General features: G+C 39.9%; 1 protein-coding gene across 1 annotated transcript in view; it reads right to left on the reverse strand.

Annotated features, from left to right (window-relative positions):
* ATXN10 (ataxin 10) overlaps positions 1-26,392 on the reverse strand; it is a 139,740-nt gene that overhangs the window by 83,559 nt on the left and 29,789 nt on the right. Inside the window, exons 5-9 of the mRNA XM_084750314.1 lie at positions 19,325-19,421; positions 16,834-16,992; positions 10,034-10,114; positions 6,207-6,372; positions 948-1,056 (exon numbers count right to left, since the gene is read on the reverse strand). Of these exons, the coding sequence (XP_084606440.1) occupies positions 948-1,056; positions 6,207-6,372; positions 10,034-10,114; positions 16,834-16,992; positions 19,325-19,421 (612 nt within the window). The remainder of the gene's footprint in view (positions 1-947; positions 1,057-6,206; positions 6,373-10,033; positions 10,115-16,833; positions 16,993-19,324; positions 19,422-26,392) is intronic.

Consider the following 26,392-nt stretch of genomic DNA (forward strand, 5'->3'; position numbering starts at 1 on the left):
GGATGGCAATGCACATTTGTCCTAGCTTCATGATGATTCCTTGTTTAGTAACTTATTCTGATTATCATTAAAAGTGCTGCATTCAAAATAGAACTCTATTTGCCAGATGGTGGTGGCGCAGGCCTTTAATCCTAGCACTCAGGGGGCAGAGGCAGGCGGATCTCTGAGTTCTACATAAGCCTGGTCTACAGAGTTTTCCAAGACAGCCAGGGCTCCAGAGGAACCCTGTCTCTAAAAACTAAAAACACAGAACACTGATATATCTCTATATGACTTTTATAGACCACTGCTAGCTCAACTACACTTGTAGATATCGCAACACCTTTTGACATTCAGAAAAAGCCCCTTTAAAAAAAAAAAAAAAAGGAATACACTGAACATTGACAATCAAAGCTTGGGGCTGGGTATCCACACCAACCAAGGCTCTATTGAACTTAATTTGCAAACACTTTTTGAGTAAAGATAGTATTGCTTCAAATAATGGCTTCCGAATTATTAAGAACTTCTTGTTACAAGATTAAATCTATAATGTGAGTGAAACACTATTCTTTGTTCTTGGGAGTATAATTGGAGAAAATCTATTATCAGATTTTATAAATAAAACTTCTGTATAATAAAACTTACGAAATCACCCTTATCATTTGCAAATCCCCATCATCAGTTTCATCAAAAACATTCCTATGAGGTGACACAGTAGGTGTTTGCAGAGGGCCTGCTTAGTCATCATGCAACAGAGCAGGACCCAACTCCACAGAAGGGAAGGAACAACAATGTGGCCTCAGCTCGAGCAACCGAGCTGTTAGCATTACACCATAATTTCATTCAAGAAAATTTTTCAAAGAATCTCAAGTGAAAACACCAAAAATAAAGGCTTGTTTTTGACTCTATATTGTAGAGCATGGTCAAGACTTTGTAACTAAAAGTAGTATGTGTGCTATTACACTCACCAATCACTCGTTCCATCAGGCCAGGAAAAACTTGTAGGTAGCCGAGAAGCTCAGTGTTAGATGTCATTTCACACAAGACGTCCAGGAGCCGAATGGTAGCCAGGGCTTCCTAAAAAGACAAGGAAACCTCTTTACTAGCAATCAGACTTGTAACTTTGACTGTTATAAGTAATGATGAGAGGATGAAGTGCTATGTTGAACATCTGCAGAGAGATACAAGTGTTTAAATGTTCTTGACTGATCACTCACAGCTGTGTCAAACAGGGAAGACTGCATGGCATATGTCTTCTTGGAGCAAAGAGTCAGCAAAGCTCTTATTGAAGCAGAAATACCTTCCAACAGTGGGATAAGTGCTCAAAATTACATGCTCCACACAACACTTATGCAAATTCTTTCTTTTTAAAGCATTCTCAGTATGAAAGTTCCACTTTAGAGATGCAAACATCCCGCAAAACACATTAACTTCTTGTCCACAAAAATCCCATGAAGTCCTATGATCTAAAAAAACACTAACTTCAAGAGCTTACATTATTTCTGGGTAAAATTAAGACTGTATGCAATGTGTTGGTAGGATGGAAAATGTAAAATTATTTGAAAATGCTAGCTCATAGCTACCAAATAATATAGTTTATATGAAACAGAAAGCACCCCCAGGAAACCACCAAGTGTCAATATTCTAATACATTTTTTCAGAAATCTAATCTATATATAGATTTGAAAGCATATTTTTTCCAAGTATACTTTATTTGACAAAACATAGTAGCACTTACAAATTTAGGCCATGAAAATAAAATTCTTCAACAAAAAAACTTTTTTTTGATAATACTATTCTTTATATTCTTTAGAAAAAATTAAGATAAGTCTTTAATATAGCTTTCTACAAATCTCAAATAATATCAAGAAATAACAAATTTTAATGCCTTGAGTCTTCAAAGCTTTCACTTGCTGTTAAGGAGATAGGAGGGATATAAAAAGATTAGATTCAAAGTCAGAAGTCAGCATCCAGGGTAACCCACTAACTCAGCCATGCTTCAGCTTCTTCTGTTGAGTGGGTGACAGTCCAGGCTATCTCCTCTGGACAACAAGTCCACTAGAGACACAGCAGGCTGATTCTGCATAGTGCATGATGATTTTTGTTTTAAATTTGTTTTCTGTAGACATAAAATTTTGTTGTTGTTTGGTTTTTGTTTTTTTTTAAGACAGGGTTTCTCTGTGTAGTCTTCCTTGTCCTGGACTTGCTTTGTAAGCCAGGCTAGCCTCAAATTCAAAAAGATCCACCTGCCTCTCCCTCTGCCTCCCAGAGTGCTGAATTATAGGCCTGAGCCACCATACCCAGCCATAAAGCTTATTAAAACCCTTTACAATAATGTTATATCGAACGTTCTTGTACAGGTATCTGCAGTTTTGAACAAGTAAATGTAGGTTTAAAAATTCTTACAAACCAACAGTTGGGTAAAAATTAGGTACATTAAAATTACTTTAGCAGTACTTTGAATGGTACACCAACCATCTAAAGACTGTTATATCACGTTTTTAAAGATGTATTTTATTTTTAATTATATACATGTGTTTGAGTCTGGGTTTGTGCACATGAGAGTGAATTCCCAGGGAGGCCAGAAGAGGTCTCTTTCTCATTAGCCTAGAGCTCACTAATCAGTGTAGCCTTTAGGGGTCATGAGCTCCAGGGCTCTTCCTCCTCAGTGCTGGGATTACAAGAGAACACCACCACACCTGGATCTTTCACATGAGTCCTGGGGAATCAGAATCAGGTCCGAAAGCTTGTACGGTAAACACGTCACTGCCTCAGTTATCTCCACAGCCCTATCTTTACTCTTAGTTTTAAATTTTTAATTATGTGTTATGTATGTGTGTATCTGTGTGGGTATATGTGCAAGTGCCCACAGAGGCCAGAAACACTGAGTTAGAGGCAGTTGTGGTGCTGGCAACTAAACTTAGGTCCTCTGAAAAAAATAGTATAGGCTGTAACCATTGAACCATCTCCCCAGCCCTTAAGAGAATAATATTTAATTGATATACCAAAATAATATTGGCTTCATTAATACAAGAAATTTAATGACTAATATGGGGAATACGTTAGGTGGAATTAAGCTGACTTCTTTTCTGTCAGTAACATAATAGAGTCTACGAGGGGAAAAAACCTATGTCTAAACAGTAAACTTTATTCATATTCAACTTTTGAAAAACATCCAGTAGGGCCAGTGAGAGGACTTGACAGGCAAAGGTGCTTGCTCCCGAGGCTCACAGCCTAAGCTCAGTCCCTGAAGTCAACATGTTGGAAGGAGAGAACCAATTCCCCCAAGTTGTCCTGTAACCTCCACACTCCTGCAGGCATATCCACATACCACACCTCACAGCACCAAGTAAATGAGTAAAGGATTGCAACATTTTTAAAAGGCTAAATTTCTCTAAAACACACGGGGGGGGGGGGGGTGAGAATGAGAATCTGCCTGTATTCAAATGAAAGGAGATACAAGGCACACATGTGGAAAAGTCAAGCTAAAGAGCAGTACATACAGCACAATGAAAGGGAGACAAAACAACTTAAGGTGTAAATACACCATGAAGGCCTCAGTACACAACAAAACTGACACACAAATGGCTCTGCAGAAAAAAGGTGGGGCTAGACAAACCAGGAACCTCTTAACTTTGTTTCATTGACATCAGCTAAAGAACTGTTTACAGAAAAGTGAAATATGAGCAAAGTACACAAATATGATCCTTATCAGTCTGTGCAATCAAAGACATCATTCTTACTCGCTCCATGAGCTCATATGAGTCGCTACTGCAAAAAGTTGCTTAGTTTGGGGCTGCAAGTTCTAAATGAATACAACCCCCCTCCATCTAAGGGCAATTCTCAAAGTGCACAGGAATCAGGAAATATAAACCTTTCAAAAGAAAGGCAAGGTTCAGGACAAGTACCTATGATTCAGTAAACTCAACCTTAAACTATGCCAAAACAGACTAAATACGCATCAAAATGTCGGTTCAACCATATTCTTCAAGCCTTCTCTAGCTTTCTAATCCCACTTCTATCTCAAAGTATAGTATATGCAAATTAGCATATTTCCTTACAGGAACTATTTCAAGAAAAATATAAATTTTTCTACATAAAAAGATTAGAGACTGAGGAGATGGCTCAATGCGTGAGAGCACATGCAGTGCAAGCATGAACCAGAGTTTGAATCCTTGGTACCATGTTTGTTTGTTTGTTTGTTTTTTAATTGATGTGCCTGGAATCCCAGCACTGGAGGGCAGACAGGCAGATCCAGAGAGATCTGTGGCTGGTCAGCCTAGCCAAAAAGGCAAGCTACTAGTTCAATAAGAGACTCTGTTTCTAAACAGTAAGGTGGAGAGCACTAAAAGACAACACCTGACATCCTGCACTGGCTTCTTACACACACAGACAAACACGCAGACACACACACCAGAGAGCAAGCGAGAGTGCAGGTACATCTCACTATGATACTAAAATTACTTAAACACAAGTCTTGTGAACAATTTAAAGTCAGCTGTGATTTAACAAATATTGAAGTTTCTTTTTTTAAGTGTTTCCTAAAAACTTAATTTTTAAAGCACACCTCACTGCTCCCCCTACTGGGAACAGAAGCAACTGTCTCCAGAAGGATAAGTCTAAGCTGAGACTTCCCTCTCTCACAGGAAGAGACCTGTTTGCCTACATGAAGGCAAGAAAGGCAGCAGCCAAGTGGCCATGAATCCAAGCACAAAGAGGGCAGTCACTCTCAGGCCACACTATCACAAACATAACGTCAATCACACCAGAAGTGAGGAAGCTCCCAGGACTCCAGGGCATACGATGGTCTTTTGCCTGTTTCTCTGCACAGCTTCTAACATTGAATGAGTATCCACCCTGGACTTCAAGCTTACCCACCTTGTCTCCAGCTACTGCCAACAGCATTCCAGCATCAGCTACTAAAATGTGTTTAAACTCAGCTTCATTGAGGATGGTTTATATGCAATGCATACCTTTGAGTGTACAAAACAAAGTGTATCATAGTACACAGCTATGAATAATATTTCAAAAGTCTCCTTGTATCCCCCATGGAATTACTCCCACTCCTGACTCAAGCCCTAGCTAACACGTAACCTGCTCTCTGTCATTATCTGTGAGTCTAACCTACTACTAGTCTCACAGAATGGCATCCCAGTCTGGCTTAGTCCCCCTGTTCACATGCTGCTTTGGGATGTCTTTGCTGCTGTTTCAGAGGTGCTTTTATTTTGCTAGTGAGAAGTTAACAAGAGAGAACAGTTCCGACTTTAACTCAAAGAGAAGGGCAATGAGACAGGTACAAGCAGAGGTTTTCCAGTGAGAAGGTAGGGACAGAATTACTGCCAATAGCTCTAGTAGCCTTCAGTAGAGAAATGGTCAATAAAGGAAATGTGAGAGAGTTAACTAGGAGGGACAGTTGGGAAGCTCCAACCCTGGGTAGGGGAAATAAGCTTTTTAACAATATAGCTCAGCAAAAGCTGTTTGTTTGCTTGCTTTAATGGTTTATTTTAAAAGATTTTTTTTCCACCTGTCTGGTATATGCCTGGTACCCTCACAGTCCAAGAGGGTGCTATGTCTCCTAGAACTGGAGTTACAGAGAGCTGTGAACTGCCAGGTGGGCACCGGGAACCTAACTCAGGTCCTTTGCAAGAGCAGCAAAAGAGGATGGACACTTACAAAGATGTAGAAACCAACTATATGTGCAGTTACCGGGGTGACCGCATCCACTTGTTCATTTAGAATGTGTGTTAACTGCCCACGATGTTTATAGTACTATCACCATGGCCATACTTTGGAACAACAATGGAATTTGTAAGCAAAGGGCATCTACATTTGTGTCTTTAACACATGTCTGTGGATCTATGGCAAACTGAAGGTAGCAACCAAAATTACTTTTTAAGCCATTAGCTTGGAAAAAACAAGGGCACAGTTTCCCCTTATCTGCCGCTAAGTTCTCTAATAAAACCACCAATCACTCAGAAAGATGGGTCATCACTGAAGAGCTCGCCCAGAAGACCCAACTTCAGTTCCTAGCACTCATACAGGGTGGCCTACAATCTCCTGGAACTCTAGCTCTGACACTTTCTTTTGGCCTCCACAGTCAACAAAAGACACACATAAACAGAAACAAATCTTTGAAACCTTTTAAAGAAAGAAACCTCACAAGGGACTTGACTGAACTAGAGAGCATGTCTGTTCTCCCCCTCCAGGCCTGTGATCTGTCTCCTTACCTTATCTTCGGTGTGAGGTTCCGAGGCCAACTTTAGCACATTCCTACACTGATCCACAAATGAGTTTGCAATCAACTCGGCATGGCGCAAGAATATAGAGATGTCATCCTTTGTCAGCTGCTCCTCACCCACCATCTTGGCTATCATGATGTCTAACAGTGTAACCCTGTAAAACAAGAGCACTGCATGAGTACGGAACACACTGTACATTACCAAGAATGCCTTCCAGAGGACATTTTAACAGTTACTTTCACTTTAAATTTTTTTAAACTTTAATATATCTAGCCAGGAAACACTTTATTAATAGAACTAATTGTTAGCTGGGCACAGTGGCACACACCTGTAATCCCAGCACTCAGGCAGGCAGAGACAGGTGGATCTCTCTGAGTTCAAGGCCAGCCTGGTCTACATAGAGAAACTATCTCAAAAAATCCAAAATAAATAAATAAATGAATGAATGAACAAATAAATAAAGCTAATTGTCAATTGTCTGTTTTCTTCTATGTGACTTAATAGCAGCAAGAACTGTACAATACACTTTTTTATTCTGTTTTATTTTATTGTTTTTTGAGACAAGGTTTCTCTCTGTGTAGCCCTGGCTGTCCTGGACTCACTCTATAGATCAGGCTGGCCTCAAACTCACAGTGATCCACCTGCCTCCCCACCCAAGTACTGGGATTAAAGATGTGCATCATCACTCCCAGACTTATACAATATACTTTTTATATCCATTACTTTTAACATTAAAATACTTCAACATTTCAGAAAGGTTGGCAATTTAAATTTTACAAATATGTTCACAATGCAGTAGCAGCAAAGTGAAGTGAGCAAACACTTAAGTCACTACATGACACCGACCCACATGCTACACACATTATCACACATTATCTCATTTAATCCTCACAAACCTTCACAGGACAAGCCATATAATTAGTTTACATTAAAGATGTCAGTCTAAAAACGTAATAGCAAACATCTCTAATCCAGCAGGTACCCACACTCCCATATACAAACATCATACATTGTGTAATGTATACACACACACAAATCATCATCATCATCATCAAGAAAAAAGGAAATGCTACAGATGAGTTGTGGCCAGCTTAACTCAGCATGTTGATTTACTCTAATATAAAGCAATTAACTATATGCTAAACACAAACTACTGTTGATTCTCAAGTTCTGTGCACTATAGATAACTGTACGTGCTGTACTTTTTGGCAACTGGGAGAAACTAGGTTTGCACTAGCATCGGCACAAACCCGTAAGTAAAGCATTGTATAATGGCTACAGTTGTCCCACACCTATAACATCATGAGCATTTTTAAACTCTTATAATCTTTTTTTTAAGAGGTATTTATTATTTATGCCCACACATGTGCCTGCCCACCACAAGAAGGCACCAGATCTCATTACAGGTGGTTGTAAGCCACCATGTGGGTGCTGGGAATTGAACTCAGGACCTTCGGAAGAGCAGACAGTGCTCTTAACCTCTGAGCCATCTCTCCAGCCCAGACTCTTATAATCTTACAGGATGGCCGGCACACAAGTTCTCTGCAGACCAAAATGTTCATAGCACATAACTGTGCCTCCTTCAAAACAAGCACATGACCTAACAAATGCTATTTATTACTTTATTTACTCAGGCACAAGGATGGGAAGCCACTAGACCTAGCTCAGAATCATTACACATCAGATTCAAATACTTGCTTCCCTCCCCTAACCCACAAACTATCCCTTAGGCCTCTTGAGGCTCCCTGGGCACACTCTCATTTCCAAGCCAACCTCCCATGATTCTGTCTAAGGCACTAAGCTGAGATGACCATTCTACTTCTAATTCACTTGTGACCAAATGGGCAGACACATTCATTCATTCATTGTCTGTCTGTCTGACCATTGTCTCTCAAAATTGTGACATCCAGGCCTTTTTAAACAATGAATATGTGAAAGACTTTGGTAAATTTTCTATAGCAAAAACAAAACAAAACAAACCAAATTTACAGTTAGAGAGAAATAGGCTATAGTTGTTAAAGTCACAAAAATGCAATCCTGAGAAGGTTTTGGCGAGAACCAAGAGTGATGGTAAGAGGGAGAAAGAATATTTTATGAACATTCTAGAGCAATAAATATGATGCTTAGTATCATATTGGTGAACAGTGTGCACACTCCCTGCCCAGTGTGGTGTGGGCAATAACTGCATTATTCTGTGCACGTGTGAGCAATGCTCTCCTCATGTGCTCTTTTTTTTCATTGCCTGTGCACTTGGTGGCTAGGGATGGTATTGAGTATCTTCCTCTATTATTTTATAGCTCCTTTCAATTAATTAATTAATTCATTCATTCATTCATTCACAGGCGGCAGAGTCTTTCACTAAAGCTGAAGTAAGTTCATGGTTTTGGCTAGGCTGGCTGGCCAGTAGGCTCCGAAGATCTGCTTGTCTCTGCCCCCAGCACTGGGGTTATAGGTATACAAAGTCAGGGCTGGGTTTTATATAGGTGCTAGGAATGAAGCTCAGCTCCTCATTCTCATAGGAGCGTACTCATGAAACCATCTCCTCAGTCTTGGTACTAAGGTGTTACTATGTGAACTGTACAGAGATATTTCATACTCAAACTGCAGCACCACCACTGTCCTCAGATCCTCACAGTCACTGTGACTTGGGCATTGCTGTTGTGTTCCCAGGTTAGGGATCTGAGACTGTAGAGGAATGGTTACTGAGGTTACAGAGGGAGTTGGTACTCCAGCCTTCTGACTCTGCCTTCTGTGCATCTGTACATCTCTAGATACAGAGGAAGTTTGTCAGCAGCACTCATTGCCTTGGCATGGTGAGCTTGCTTTTCTGGGTTAATACGACTTCTGGCCTTGTAGCATATAGAGTTCAACAAATTACACTTTTGGAGAAGTTTAAATCTAAATTGAAAATTTGCTGGAGATGCCAGTCCTTGAATTTGAATTACAGATAAAGTATTGGTTAGTAATCCACAAACATATTTTAAAATGTGGGCTGCTCCTGACCCAATCAGATGTTCTAATGCAAGGGCATGGAGACAGAGTCCGACACCTCAAAGACTCTTCCTTCCCATGCTCTCAAGTGTGCTTCCTCATCTGACTCACAGTCTGGGAACATTCTGAGTAACACTTTGCCCCTTGATTCTCCCAAGGATTTGAGAAAATTTTACTTGTCGCTGAAACCCACTGAGAAAAACTCTTTATTTGTTTCAGTCCTACTGACCTGCCAAAAGAAAACTTGTGAACAAAGATTACATTCAATCTTCCTCAGAAGGAGGGAAAGGGGTACCAAGCTCCCACTTCACCCAGAGCCCTAGACCCTACAGCCCCTCCTCCCCAGCATGGGCCTCTCCACATCAGCATGGGCACACAGCAGCCCTTCATTCATTTGATGGCTGAAGTCAGTCACCATAAAGGGCTCAGCACTCCCATGGTAGGAGGAACACGTATGGATTCCGCTCTGCTCCCTACCAGCTTGAGTGTGAACAGGCTTCATAAATGTCCTTCCTCTGTAACGAAAGTAAACTATTGGGTGTGAATTGCCATAATCAAACTAGTGATATGGATAAGCACATCCAAATATACTGGTTTTATTTTGATTTCTTTAGCATACTTTTACTAAATAATAGTGTCAATCTGAATCCTATGATCCTATATAACTCACTGCTTCCTATGGCTATGCCGTGATGTTCACCAAGCAATGTAAAGTCAGCACCACACAGACACACGAACAATGAGAAACCACAGCACTCAGTCCAGGCTACAGGACACTATGTGGACTGCAAAAGAGTCAAAACCACACTGTTGTAGGGAATTACCTTTCCTGATTGCTGAGTTTGGCATACATGGCTTCCACCAATTCTGGGCTTTTCAGGAAGTGGTCTGTAATAATCAAGAAGCTACAGGGAAAAGGAAGGGAAATTTGGTTACTACAAACAACATAAAATACATGTCCTCACCTACTTTATAGACACATCTTACACAAAAGACAAACCTTTCATTTTATTAAACATTTTTAAATACAATCTTTTTGAAATATTTAATTTTTATGTATACGTTGCTTTGCCTGTGTGTATGTACACATGCATATATTGTGAATGTAGTACGTATATGCACTACATGTATGCATAACCACAGAAAACAGAAGAGAGAGACAGATCCTCTGGAACTGGAGTTGCAGACTGCAGTGAGCCACTCTGTGGGTACTGGAGATCGAATCCGGGCCCTCTATAAGAGCAACACGTGCTCTTAACCCCTGAGACATCTCTCCAGTCCCAAGTTTGCTGTGATCTTTTATGTTTTAGAGGATTCATAAATTGGTGGTGGTGGTGGTGGTGGTCGTCGTCTTCTTTTTCTTCCTCTTCCTCTTCCTCCTCCTCCTCTCCTTCTTCTTCTTCGCATTAGCAAGGGGGGAATCTTTGAAATACTCTTTTCTCCAATTTTCCATGTAAAAATAACTCAATTCATTCAATTAGAAAAGCAAGTTTACTTTTTTTTTTGAGACAAGGTTTCTCTGTGTAGCCTTGGCTGTCCTGGACTCACTTATCTACAGCTTTTCTGTGAGCTTTTTGCTGTGATTGGGTACATGAAATTTAGTTACAATGTCAGATCTAGACAGGAAACATAACACACTGTTTTATTCAGAAGCTTACTGCTGTAAGATGAGGCAGAAAAACGGACATGTCATATTGTTATTTAAAGATATGCCAACAATGCAGTGATGAATCCTGGCTTGACTTTTCACTCTTTAAGAGTACTCAAGTTACCAAGAAAACATCCACACTGTCAAGCACTATGCTCATCTGGACCAGCGAGGTGACTATGGAAGCCTGAGGCAAAGATTATAAGCATATTTCTTCAAAGTACCTCTGTGGCATCTAAGAGGACTGAACAGCACTAATAGTTCTCAATTGTATACAACAAAAGGTATCGGTAAGATTTAAGAACCAAGAAATATGATGTTTATCAATACTGTTACAGTAATGAAAGCTGACTATAAAGTAATAAATACACTAACAATTTACTCTCTCATTAACAAATAAAATGCCACACTAAGTGCAACAGTCAAATGGCACACATCAATAACCACCATGCTGCCCTCTATGTAAGCATAAGATCCCACACTGGAGATGGAGCTCAGTGGCTACTACCCACGTAAAACTCCATGCTCCCACGCCACCACCTCTGAAAAAAAAAATCTAAACAAGTATTCTATCTCTTCTACAGATTCTTTAAAATTATCAATCACTACTCAAATTCAAATAGTTCTAATAATAATGAATGTCAATAGTATTCATATTAATTTAGGCAGGTTATCAAATGGAGTAAGAGGAATTCATGCATTCCAAGCTAGGTTCACAAATAAAATTGGAATCCTGAAGCCTGTTCATACATAATTTATCTACTTAAAAATCAAAACTTTTCTCATGAGAACATTTGTTAAAAATACAGCATTCGGTCAAGTATGGTAGTGTGTCCCTACGATCCTACACAAGGGAGGCATATGCAGAAAGACTGCCAAGTTCAAGGCTAGCCTAGAAAACACAGCAAGACTATCCTCCCTTCTACCCCAAAACACAATATTACACGTACTGTACCAGCAACTAGAAATTTTACTTCCAAAATTACTCCTCCAACAGCAGAGCAAGAGCCACCACTACAGTATGACCCAGCTATTTTACTCCTGGGCATAGAGCCAGCAAACTCCGATCCCTGCCACAGAGATATTTGTGTGTTTTGTTTTGTTTTGTTTTGTTTTGTCTATAGCAAAGAACTGGAAATCAACTAGTTGTCCACTGATAAATGGATAATGAATATTAGACACACACACACACAAATACTATTCAACTCTAAAGAAAATATAATAAAAAATTGCAGGAAAATGGATGGACTTAGAATATATTATACTATTTGAGGTCACACAGTCTCAGAAAGGAAGACATTCTCTCTCAGATGCAGAATCTTGCCAATAATACATATGTAAACAAATGTATATGTAGGTACAATTAATACAGGATAAATATTAGGAAATAAAGAAGGGGTGAATGCAGGTGGGCATGCGTTACGAAAGGATTTTAAAAAGCTAAGTGTTTTTCTAAGTCTAACTCTGTTATGGATATTTTGAGTTTGGGGGTGGGGCTAAGTGGATAAAAACATCCCCACAGGTGAATGTGTGGAATGCTTAAGAATGGCTATCCCAAATATAAAGAACGCCACTGAGATTTATATATTGGGGAGTGGTTAATTTTGGTGTGTGGTGGTTTTTATTTGCATGATTTTTATACTATGAAAAATTAGAAACAAAAGTAGAGGAAAAAAAACATTATCCAACTACTCAAGCCAAATGCAATGGCAAAGACTTTCTCGCTACTCCCGTCTAACCAAACAGAAAGATCTGGAGCTATTATTATAGCCTTACATCTTTCCCCTTTTGTGAATGGAAAAACATTGAGACAATGACAAATCTTCGTGTAGCTGGTACTCTTTATCAGCCATGTGAATGCCCAAGCAAGAGAAACAGGGTAGAAAAGGGATCTTCAGATTTAACAGTAAAACAGTTTCTGGAAGCCGCTGGACAGTTCACAGGCGAATGTAGCCTGTGAACTGCACACATTATCAGTTGAGGCCTACCTCCCCTCCTGTTCCTGCTAAGGCTCACTGCCTGGTGACCACTGGTAGCCTCTGAGGCACACTGAAGTAGATTTTGTATTTGCCCATTATGAGTTTGGTTCTTTATTCCAAGCTGACAAGATACAGACCCCAGCTACCTATCTAGTACCTACCAAATAAAACAGAACCCCACTACAAGGTAGCTCAAAATAAGCAGACTCTGAGGACTCATCCTTAATGATTGCAAATGCTATGTGTGCATATTGAGGGTTGTTTTCCGAGTTTATTAAATGAGTAAGGTTTTCACGTAACAGTAGTTGTTTACTCGCATATAGTAATTCAAATACAAATGATATTAAAAAGAGTAAATACTTTTAAACTTAGATAGAACTTCAACATAATAACATTTCATTTAAGAGGCTCAAATACCAGAAGGCCACGTGGGCCCTGACCACACTGCCCCTTGTGAGGAATAAATCCACAAAGACAGTATTTTGATAGAAAACATTACTAAAATGTGAAAAACAAAAAATATAATGTAAACAACTAACTTTTTGATGAGTTTTACAATGAAAAATAGATCAATCTGTTAGGACATAATGAAGTAATTGTAAATATACACACTATGTAATCACATAACAACTGTACACATAGACTCTACAGGATTATGTAATGACCATAGACATAGACGCTATATGTATATACTTAACAGAGCCTGAAAACAAATACAGAAACCTTAAAGAACTACAAGGCCTAGGTGGCACACTTGTAACCTCGGCACCTGAGATGCTGAGGCAAAAGAGTTATTAGTTCAAGGGCAGCTACGGACACATGACAAGACCCTGTTTCAAAAGAAAGAAATTGGATTGCTGGAATACTCTAGCAAACCCAGCAGAGCACACTTACCTAAGTGCATTCACATTCTCCATGATGGCACAGTGGGCCATAAACAACCTCAATACTTTTCAAAAGAATGAAATCATACATAAGGTGTTCACCCACAGTGGAATAAAAATCATCAAGAAGGAATTTAGGGAACACACAAATACATGGAAATGGAACTAAGCAATCAATGGATTCAATTTGGATGAAATTGAAAGCACAGCACAGCAAGATTCAGACCTCTAAAACAGTTCTTACAAGGAACCTGATAGATGGAAATGTTTAGACCCCACGTCAGTAATCCAACTGCCTTTCCAGCTTAAGAAATAACAAGAAGCCAAAACCCAAGTCAAGATGCAGGAATGCTATAGCAAAGGTTACAACAGAAAGGGAACAAGACCTACAAGTGAAACTGCAGGGTCAGGGAGGTGGCTCCGCAGGTAAAGGCTCTTCCTAAAAAAAGCCTGACAACCTGAGTCCAACCCCTGGAACCTACATAAAGATAGGAGAAACCCAATCCACAACAGAAAGACCTACAGATTCATGGAAAGATCTGCCTGTTTTGAAGCTGAAATGATGGTCCTAATATCAACACAGAAATGGAAGAGACCTAAAGCAGCCTCCTCTCCCTACCACACACATAAATCTTGATAAAGAACATAGGTGGCCTCTCATTTTCAGATTTCAACATTTATGTTAATCAAAAGCATGGCATTAAAATAACACTGGCATTAAACCAACACTGGAATTAAAAGAGAACTTTGTAAAGACAACCTCTTGTACACTATACAGAAGCATCACTAGTCAATAAAAAGCTGATGGCAGGAATTAGGAGGTGGGAGTTCTGGCCAAGAGAGATGAACTCTGGGATACAGTCAGAGGGAGATTTGTCCAGACTGAGGAAGACGGATGTATAAAACTGAGGAGAGGTAACTAGCCATGTGGCACACATAGAATAGAATAAATGATTAAGTTATGAGCTAGCTGGGGAACGAGCCAAAGCTTATGGCCTAGGCATCTATTCATAAATATAAAGTATTTGAGTCATTATTTTGAGAACTGGGGTGTGGGTGGAAAAGCCTGCAGTTACAAGATTTAAACTGATAAAAGAATTAAAAATAAAACAACACTGACCAGAAGATCAGACCTGTGGAACAAGAAAACATCAGCATGTGTATCCTCAGAGCACAGGAAAACTGGCTGAGATCTTCAGTTAGTAAAGCACTTGCAACCCAAACTCAACTGAGTTCAACCCCTAGCACCCAGGAAAAGGTGTGTGGTTGTGTGTACACTTGTAATCCCAGCACTGAAAAGGCAAAATCAAGGTAGATTCCCTGGGCTTGTGGGCCAGCCCACCTATTCTAATTGAGGAGCCCCCATATCCCAATGGGGAACTCTCCAGCAGCAAGGTGACATATCCTGAGGACACCAACCAAGGCTGCTACTGAACACACATGTTCTGTATAAGAAGACTGTTCCACCATAGCACCTGGACCATCTGCATCCTCCCACGTAGGCCACACATGCCAATGCTTTGAACAGCAGCTCATCTTGAGTCTTGCTGATGCCTTGTGAGGATTCTAGAATAAGAGAAGAGGGGGCTGCAGAGATGGCTCAGAGGCTAAGAGCACTGGCTGCTCTTCCAAAGGTCCTGAGTTGAATTCCCAGCCACTACATGGTGGCTCATAACCATCTATAATGAGATTTGGTGCCCTCTTCTGGCCTGCAGGCATACATGCAGGCAGAATATTGTATACATAATAAATAAATAAATCTTTACAAAAAAAGATGAGAGGCTCTCTCCTAAGACAGGCTACTGTGAGACAGATTCGAAAGGGGTATTCTAGGGTCCTTTCTGCACAGCTCTCTCACAATATAAAAGCAGCTTGTACCTCTAAGTAACAAACTATCAAAGCTACAAGTGGCTGTTCTACTTCTTTACTAGGCAAAAAAAAAAAAAAAAAAAACAAGCTACCACCTTGACTTGTGTATTTCTGACATTAGTCCTAAAAGACAGGTCAAAGAACACGGGATTAAAAAAATATTCCTGCAGATACTTCTGAAAACTTAACAGAACTTCAAGAAAGACAAACATCCACTGTCCTTGTTTTCTTTCTGTCCACAGTGATAGAATTCTAACCAAAAGCAAGTTGGAGCCCGAAGGGGTTTATGCAGCTCACAGGCATAGTCCATCAACAGAGGAAGTCAGCTTATGGCTGGAAATGGAACAGAGACCATGGAGGAACACTGCTTGCTGGCTTGCTTCCCCTGGCTTGCTCAGCTACCTTCTTATACAGCCTAGGCCCACCTGTCTAGGGATAGTTCCACCAACAGTGGACTATGCCCTTGTCTTCATCAATTAGCAATTAAGAAAACCCCCTGAAGACAGGCCCACAGAGGCATTCCTTAGGTGAGAGTTCCTTTTTCCAAGTGTGTCTGTGTTTGTTGTCAATCAAGCTCACAAAAACAAACCTGTACACCTACAGACTCAAGAAGCTGAGAGGATCCCAAAAAGAACAAGTGCCAAGAAATCTATGCCAATATAAAATAACCAGAGAGAAACCAGACATTCTGTCTGAAGGGATCGTGTGAACAGCACGAATGTCTCATCTATACAACGCCCACAAGAAACACACCAACTTCTGATCTTTAATGAGCCATCTGCTGAGGTGGTCACAGTGGCCTCCAAACAGGCTGCGACATTTGTACTGTGTTCACTCACACACCAACATTGGCCTCCCACATAACACCTTAAAGAATCCCCTACACTACTCTCAAGGCCAAGCCCGGGCTTTCCCTCTTCCACAACCTCAAAACAACTATCACACCTCAACTTTTTACTAAAACTTCTACAAAGGGGATGAGATTGTAGCTCAGTGGGAGAGCATCTGTCTACATGAACTCAATTCCTCTGCATCGCCCAAACTAAATAAATAAGTTGTAGTTGGACTGAGCCAGATGTGGAGGTGATAACCTCAGCTATATGAGAGACTAAGGCGGAGGAAGGAACCTCCAAGATCAGCCTAGAGACACAACAAGCTCTAGCTCCATAAAGTACTAAAGCCTCATAAGGAAAATGATCTGTAAGAATGTCCTCGAGCAGTGAAATTTCTACGAAGATACTCACGGCCATTCTGACTCTGGGTGCTTTTGGTGAGCTTCTATGACATTAATCGCAATATTGAGGTTTTCTTCCAGGTCTTTCATTCTTTCATGATTAAGAGATGTGAACAAAATCATTGAACAGTAGGCAACGATCTTTTTGTCTGGATGATTTAAGCAAGACCTGCCAAACAAAGAAATAAGACTCTTAGTCCAATTATCAACATGATAAGATATGATTGTAACATTAATAATAACAACCCTTAGCAAATTTAGTATATATTAGTATTTTGAGGATATAGTAAAGATTTATAGGCTGTGAAACAAAGCATATCTTTGACTCTAAAAACTGTAAATATAACGGTAAGATACAACAAAACGGGACTGGAGAGATGGTGCAGTGACTAAATGCACAAATAGTTCTTGCAAAATTTCCAAGGTTCCTAGCACCTACCCCTGGAGGCTCACAACTGTCTGTAACTCTGACTCCAGGGAACCCAAAACTCTAAGAGCAACTTTGATCGTAAACACGCCCACACAGAGACATGTATGCACATGCTATATATATATATATATATATATATATATACACACACAAAAATAAATTCAAAAAAGACAATAAAAAGTTGCATGACTTAGGACTCAGAACTGAAGAAAACATAACATTTAAAGAGAGAAAAAAATTAAAATGACATATATAAAGCATTAAAGGTTGTTTATTCTTGTTAGAAAGAACAAACAGGTAAAAAAAAAAAAAAAAAACTAAAAGCCAGATATTGAAACAGAAGAACTTGAGGTCAAAAGCTCTAACACAATTCCTAACTCCTATCAGCTATAAGGACTTAGTGAGCTCATTTACTGATTGTCAGTTATGTCATGGCTCATCTCAGATTTTGTTTTTTGTCCCCACTTAAACTTCACAGCTTAGGCATGGTAGTGCACATATTAAAGGCAGTACTCAAGAGGCAGAGGCAGGGGGATCTCTTATGAGTTACAAGGCCTAGCCTGGTCAACATATCAAGTTCAAGGCAGGGCAGTCAGAGCTACAATGTGAGGCCTTGTCTTAAAAAAAATGGAACAAAAAACAAACAAACAAACAAACAAAGTGATGTGAGCCAATGAGATCACTCAGCAAGTAAGGGTGCTTTCACCAAGTCTGATGACCTGAGTTCAACCTCCAGAACCATAAGAAGCTAAAAGAGAGAGAACTGACTCCTTCAAGTTGTCTCTGGCCTCTACATAACTGGTATAGCACGAACACATACACATAAACACAATAGATAGCAGATGTTTAAAACTTTAATTAATGTGTATTTATGTAGCTTGAGCTGCATTCTTTCCCTTCATCTACAATCAATTTTATTAAGTGTAAAGATAATAGATATATAACTATAAACACACACTTCAGGCATTTGAGAAATGTACTCTGAGCTAGAACTAAGAGCCATCCAATAACCGTAACTTAATACAAGCCCAGAAAACAAACACAACCAGAGAGGGCAGCACAGACCTTACAGCACACACAGATCAGAGAGCAGCATTGCCTCACTCTGCAGCTTACCCTTTACTATTGAATCTGCAGGTCCCTCACCTGTCCAAACAGGGTCAGCTCCACTTCTCTGCAGGACTTGTAAGAACAGAGATTACATGCCCAACTCAAGGCACTTCAGTAACAGTTGTTGTTATGCTGCCCACACTGGTACAGTCTCAGCTAAGCTTGGCCTCCATGACCAATACAATGTCTACTACCTATCCATTTCTGTCACCAACTTACATTGTAATGTGATGCTCAAGTACTTACAAATTAATAGAGCTGGTTTTAAAAAAGTGATACATAACATGAACCAATTCAACATTCAATATAAATAACCAGACAGATTACAGATTTCTGTCAGTGGCCATCAGGCTGGCCAACCACATCTACATTAATAAATAAGCCCAGTACCCACCACCTAGCACTGGCAAAGGGACTGAATTACCCTCTTTTCACAGCAACAGACAGATGCCACATTTCTCAGAACGAACAACAGAACAGCTATGCCCACTTCTCACTGTGATACGCATGTCTGTTATCTGGATCGTACAGTTCTCCATTATCTGCCAAGAATAGCACTGAGCCATGCATGTACACATCAGTAAAAAATAAAGCATGTTTTAATGTTTATGAGGGGTTTTCCTTATAAATTTCAGGGTCCTTACTTGAAGATACTGTTTTCTCCCATGACTTTTATTTCTTAAAAATAAGCCAGCATGTTCCTAAGGGTCACAAATCTTTGTACGATCAGATATGCCTATCATGGAACCACTGTACAAACCAAGATGCTGGCAAGATCCAGGGGTATCCTTCATACCTTCTCCTAGCTAATACCCACCTACTAATACCCACAAAGACTACACACTATCCCCAATTCTATAGCTACAGTCTTGTTCTTCTTGCTTTCAAACTTCATATAAATGGAATTATAATCACAATTTTTTTAGGAGACAGAAAAAAAAAATCTTAACATTAGACTCACATGAAGAGTTCTGGGAAGGCATGGACCCAAACGATGGACTGAGAATCTTCATTCCGTGAGGCAATGTTGCCCAAAAACTGCAGGCCACAACGAAAAGCTAGGAATATAAAAAAATTAAAACTGAAGATAACAGATCCAACACAGTGAATAAATACATTTTAGTAAGAAATATCTCCCATGTAAATTAAATAGGGGAGGAGAACAAGAGGAGAGAAGAGGAGATGGAGGGAAAGAGGGATAGAGGAAGAAGAAGGGGGAAAAGGAAGGAGGAAAGAAAGAAATAGGAAAGGGGAAGAGAAATTGATTGATTATCCAAGAGTTTATACTCCATAATGAAATTCAAGCATGACATGAATATGTCTCATCAAAACACTAAATAAAATTAACTTCTGAAAGATTATAAACTCAAATATAATTACATGAAATATCATTGGAATACATGCGCCAATTAAAAGATGACCACTAGTTAGGCATGTCTGCACATGTTTTGTAATCAAGGCACTCCAGATGCTGAGACAGGAGGATTGTGCTAACAAAAGTCATGCCAAAACCAGTCCAATAAAACTTGTCACAAAACAAAACACACCTATTCTTAAGCGTGAATTGTTAAGTCAGTTACAGTGGCACAGGCCTGTAATCCCAGCATTCAGGAAGCAGAAGCAGGCAGATCTCTGTGAGTTCTAGGCCAGCCTGGTCTACAGGCAGGACAGCCAAGACTACACAGAGAAACCCTGTCTCGGGAGGAGGGTCAAAGGGTGAGAATGAATTGTTAAAATGCTACAAGTTGTTTAAAACAAACATACCTAAAACATAAGGTTATAGAAATATCACTCAAAAAAAAAGAAGAAATAGGCCACTTAAAATTACATATAATAAGTATTAATGCAAAAAATATTGCTAGAAATATGTTATATAATCATTACAGACTAACTTATTAAAAAGATGTAAAATTTTTCATTGGAATTCATCTAGTAATATACTCTCAAATATAAAGAAAAACTGACTGTAGTGAGAACTATTGATAATAAGTTGGATAGTTTTAAGATATCGTTTATCAACAAATTCTAGGAGAAGCAGGTGAAAAAAAAAAACCAATATACCTCAAAGATCTGAGTAAGATTTAAAATGGAAAAAAACAAAACAAAACAAAACAAAACTAATTGACATTTAAAATATAAAATAGCAAACTAATGGCCAAAAGTTCAGAAAAGCGACAGCACCAAATGCCAGATATAGGACCTTGGAAAACAGTTTGCCATCTTCTTAAACACAAAACACAAAAAGTCAAGGCATCAAAACATAGATGAAAGTGAGGTGTATACAACTAAGGCAGGAACTGCAAACTACCAAGTGTCTCCTCCATTCCGGGCTGCTTTGGCCTAAAACTAGGTACAAACAAAAAGTCTGCAGTGTACATTAGAAGTAACGGCCAGGCACAGTGACAAATATTCCTTTTGAAAAATAAGTCTAAGTATTTTCGATCCCCTTTATAATTAACAGAGTACAAAAATAACCACTGCCAGCAAGACAAAAGATCAAGGGCTGAAAACAAACAAATCAAATGACCATATCCCACAATACTGGTGAAATGCTAATGTAGACTACTTTAAATGTGTAAATTGTCTGCATTATTGAGAAAGCTTACTTATTTACTTACAAGTTATTGGGTTTTGTTTTTTTTTTTTTTAATAATAAAGCTTACAGATTTTTAAAAGGGGTTACAAGAGTTGCTTCACCAAAGTCGGTGTTTTTGTAAAAATCCGTATTTATACATGATGCAGGAGCCAATCAAGCATAAGGACACTGGGCTAAGGGGCACAAACAGTGACACACTTGCCTAACTGTACAGGGCCCTGAGCTCAGGCCTCCATCTGCAGTAAGATGGGGAGGAATACATGGAAATGGGGCAAGGATGCCGTTTATAAAAGGGCTGGCGAGGGGCTCAGCAGTTGTGAGCACCCACGCAGCAGCTCACGGCCCTCTGTTACTCTAGTTCCAGGGGCTTGGGCATCCTCTTGCAAGCTCCACATGGTACTGTGATAGAAGTTTTGGTTTCTTTGTAAACTCAGTTATGTAAATATGTTTTTGTTCTAATCTCACATGTGGGATTTTAGTTTGGGTTTTAGTTTGTCACAGCTGGTAACTGTCGCATGCGAGGCAGAGTCTGTGCCAGCTGGAGCTAGTTGACCATTCATGTGTCATTCCACAAGCTGGAGGACACACAGACTAGCTGGAAACTTAATGAAACCATTCCAAAACTTATATGAAGAGACACAGGGCCGTTAATAGCTGTGACACTGTTGGGGGGGAAAAAAGAGACGGAATTAGTGCTCACAGACTACCAGCTACTTTCAGTTAACTGTAGGTACAACAGGGTCGAACCAAGATGGGGATAAACAGCAGCAGAGTAGAACAGACTGGAACCTAAACTGACAAATAGTTAATGACAGGAGGATCAGCAACAAATTATTAAATCTACACGGTCTATATAAGAGTGGGCAGTGGGGTGCCTGGGTATCAGAATAAAAAAAACTGACAATGTTATACGTCCTCACACAAACAGAAAATCCCATTCCAGTTACTGACCTGAACATGAAGCACCAAAATCAAAAAATTTTAAAACCCTAGAGGGCTTTTATTTTATTTATTTATTTATTTATTTTTAAGCCTACAGCACCCGGTATTCCCAGGCGGTCTCCCACCAAGTATTAACCAGGCCCGACCCTGCTTAGCTTCCGAGATCAGACGAGATCGGGAGCGTTCAGGGTGGTATGGCTGTAGACTAAATTTTTTTTTAAGATTTATTTATTATTATGTATACATGGCTCTGCCCGCATGCCAGAAGAGGGCATCAGATCACATTATAGATGGTTGTGAGCCACCATGCAGTTGCTGGGAATTGAACTCAGGACCTCTGGAAGAACAATCAGCGCTCTTACCCTCTGAGCCATCTCTCCAGCCCCGAGCTTTTAAATATTAATAAACGATAAATCTAGTAACGCTTTTTCTCAGATGATACCATGGGATAAAAACAGAAATGCTGCCACAGAATAAAAAGACATATAAAATACGCAACCACCTTTAGACTTACAGCATATTCAACGAGCTCTTATAAACCACTGCATTTCTTTCTTTTCAAGGCAGGGTCTCACTATGTAGATCTGGTCATCCTGGAGCTCACTAAGTAGACCAGGCTGGACTCAAACTCACAGAGATCTGCCTGCCTCTGCATCCCAAGTGCTGAGTTTAAAGCCTGGCTATAGGTCATTTTTAAAACAGATAAGCCAACACAAAAATAGATGGAAAAAAAAGTTTTGTGAAAAGAAAATGTATAAGATCCAAAATAGATAGGCAGGGATGAAAAAGTGCTGGGTACCGTAAGAAAACCAGGCGACGGTACTCTACACCCACTGGACTGGCACAAAGTGCACCGCTAGAAAACAACAGCAGATGGTGAGGGTACAGGAGCCAAAGGCTCTAGAGTCATGAGCTGTTAACAACAGAACACTGTTAAAACAGACTTGACTGGGTACCAGGTCTTGATTTTTGCCTCCCAGCTCCAGACAAAACTTCAGTGTCTGCTCTGTAAAAATAAGGGGGGACTCTCAAGACATTTCTGCTGCCAGCACAGTCACCACAATTTACTCCTCTTAGAGGACACCATCCTCTGCTCCGCTCTAGGCAACTGTTTTTCCAGGCTCGGCTCCCACAAAGCATGGCATCAGCAGTACTAGCAGCCAGAACTCCAAAACTAAATACATTAATATAATTTAAAGAGACAGAACATAAAACCCATGTTTATACCAACAGACACAAATACTGAAAAAAAGAAAAAAATTATAAGTCAAGTACTTCTCACAGCCTGTACATAGAATTATATTATTTTCTTCTGTCTACTTCTGAGTCCTTAAAAATTAGTCTATAATAAATGCCTATTGAATGGTTATAATATAAAAGTACCAATCTTTTCCAGATAAGCCATGATTTTAAAAGATACTAACAGTTCTATAAAGACTTCCTTAGCCAGCTTCATGGCGAAGTGCCCTGGCAGCAGGGGTGGGCTCTATCACCCCCACCCACAGCACCCCTCAGCACCTGCCAAGAGTGCAGCCTCTCCAGGGATCACAGCCTGGAGATGAGTTAGGGAGGCTGACCTCAGCCCTGGGGTTGGAGACCACACGTATCCAACAACTCCTGCCTCAGCGTCCTCCTTACTTCTTCCTAGTCAATGCCACTAATTTAAACCACAATGACACCAGCTCTTTCCATTGAATCTTACTACCCAGCTGGGGATGGTGGTGTAGGCCTGCAACCCCAGCACACAGCAGCGGAGGCCAGGGACTAGCAAGATCAGCTTCAGTTCAGGCTGCACAGGAAAACCTAGTTCATGCACAGATGCACAAAACCCATTTCTATCCAAATTATGCAGTAGCTGCTGTCTCCTCTTGTACCCTTACTAGCGGAATGAGTGGATGGAAGGGACAAAGGAAAGGAAGAGAACCAGTAGAGAGGGACAAGACAGGCGGCATCAGAGAGCAGTAGACAGAAAGCAAGCCAGTGATTTTAAACAGGAAAATGTACTACAAGGAATTAAAAAGAGAAGCAACATTGAGGCAGCATACACGGTGTGCTGCAGGAACCAGGTACACCCCAGAACTAGAGAAGCACAGGGAAGAGGATGGGGTGTTAGAACCCAGGAGCCCAACAGCTTCCTGTAAAACTGTAGCCAAGGCTCAAACACACATGATTATTCTTTTTTTTTTTTAAGATAGGTTTTCTCTGTGTAGACTTGCCTGTTCTAGACTCACTTTGTAGATCAGGCTGACCTTGAACTCACAATGATCCATCTGCCTCTACTTCCTGAGTGTTGGGTTAGCCACACCTGGTAAACATGCCTTTGTTTGTTTGTTTGTATTTTAGTTTTTTGTTTTTGTTTTTTTCAAGACAGGGTTTCTCTGTGTAGCCTTGGCCATCCTGGACTTGCTTTGTAGACCAGGCTGGCCTCAAACTCACAGCAATCCACCTGCCTCTGCCTCCCTGAGTGCTGGGATTAAAGGCGTGTGCCACCACATCCAGCTCTAAACATGCCATTCTTAAAGGTATGCAGACAAAATGATGCACCAGGAACCCCAAAACTAAAATTCAAGTGTTTCACAGAGCCTGCTCACAAAATTGTATTTTCTGTCTATTTTTCTGAGTTTTTAAAATATTAGTCCATTGCTGGGTGTGGTGGTGGAAGCCTTTAATCACAGCACTTGGGAGACAGAGGCAGGTAGATTGCTGTGAGTTTGAGGCCAACTTGGACTAGAAAGTGAGTCTAGGACAGCCAAGGCTACACAGAGAAACCCTGTCTCAAAAAAACCAACAACAACAACCAAAAAAAATAGTCTATTATAAATGCTTATTGAATGGTTATAATACAAAACTACCAACCTTTTTCAAGATAAGCCATAACTTTAAAAGATACTAGTAATTCTACTAAGTATTCAGAATTCAGAGTAATTCTACTAAATCTTCAGAATACTAACACTCAAATTTAACATGTGAAAGAGACTCTGGCCTGATAGCCAAGCGGCCCAACAGTTCCTCAGGGAAGGGAAGAAAAAAAAAAAAAGGCAAAAACCTCTGAAAATCCAAAATACAATTCTGGGAAAGCAAAGCCTTAGAGATGGGCTAGCACAAGCAAGAAGGCTGCAGGCAAGTAACATAACAGCTTACTTTAGCAAACAGCTTATCAACTGATCTTTATGTAAACACTAAGAACAGTGCAAAGCTTCTAAAAAATGCCAGCATTATTTTTACAGATTAGGAAAGAATATATGCCAAAAACAACACCAATAGCTCAATTAAAATAACTCATACTTGTGTTTACATAAAATTTGATGACCATAATATATTTGTCAGACCACTGCAATTATTGCCTGAAAATAATACTCTAAATATTATTTTGACAATATAATTACAGTTCTTACCTCAGAAGCAGTAACAAAAACTGGCACAGTTGCCCTGACAACAACGTCCCTGAATTAAGGTTCTAGAGACAGCATTAACGGACAGTGTGATCAAAATACTTTCATGGGCTATGCACTGGGTTTGAACTAGGGTACTATGAAAACAACTTCTGGGTTTCTTATTAAATGCAAATGTCACCGCTGAATTCCAAAGAAAAACTAGCAGCCCCTTCCTAGAAGGTGGTGAGAAACACAGCTAACTTTCCTTTTCCTCCTTGCTTCTCTTCCAATTCTGCCATCAAATACAGGTCAACTACTTAAGACGCTGCTGAAATTTCTTAAAGAAAACGCTTACATTTCACAGACTAGAAGACCCCATATTGTCGAGATGGACGCTCTTTCCAAACTCATCTGCAGAGTTAACATTATCCCGAGGATGTATACTATATTACAGAAGGAACTTCTACAAGTCAGTAATACAACACAATCATAATAAATAAAAAGGAAAAGGAACTGAACAAAAGATTCAAACAAATATTTCCCCAAAATTTTATAAATGCCCAATATACACATGAGAAAATGCTCACCATTATTAGTCATTTGGGAAATGTAGATAAAACCCAATACTTCACACCCCCTGAATGACTGAAACCCAGAAGAGGAAAGTGTTATGTAAAGGAACTGGAGCACACATTGTTGAGTGAATGCAAATGGCTCCACTGTGCTGGAAAACAGTTCAGTGGCTCCTCAAAGCCAGGGAGATAGAAAGAAGGCTCAGCCAAGGGCTGGCAGCAGAGTCAGTTCCCAGGGCCATGTCAGGGAGCAGGGAAGGGACAGAAACTGCTCTCCTTACACTTTTGAGTGTAAGAGAATATTTTCAGTTGTGTACAGGTTTTGGTTCTGTTCTAAATATCATTCAACTGTTCACTTTAAAATGGATGCTTTTATGCTAAGTGAATGGTCTGGGAGACATAACTAAGTGATAAAATGCTTGTCTAGCATGGCCAAGGCACTAAATTTACCCCACACAACCAGGAAAAAAAGTCAATTAGTTAAACGGATAGCATTGGCGCTATCTAAATTATAACCAACTCTTAATGTATCCTTTATAAAACAA

Source organism: Acomys minous, assembly GCF_964271855.1.
Source record: "Acomys minous genome assembly, chromosome: 12".
Taxonomy (NCBI): domain Eukaryota; kingdom Metazoa; phylum Chordata; class Mammalia; order Rodentia; family Muridae; genus Acomys; species Acomys minous.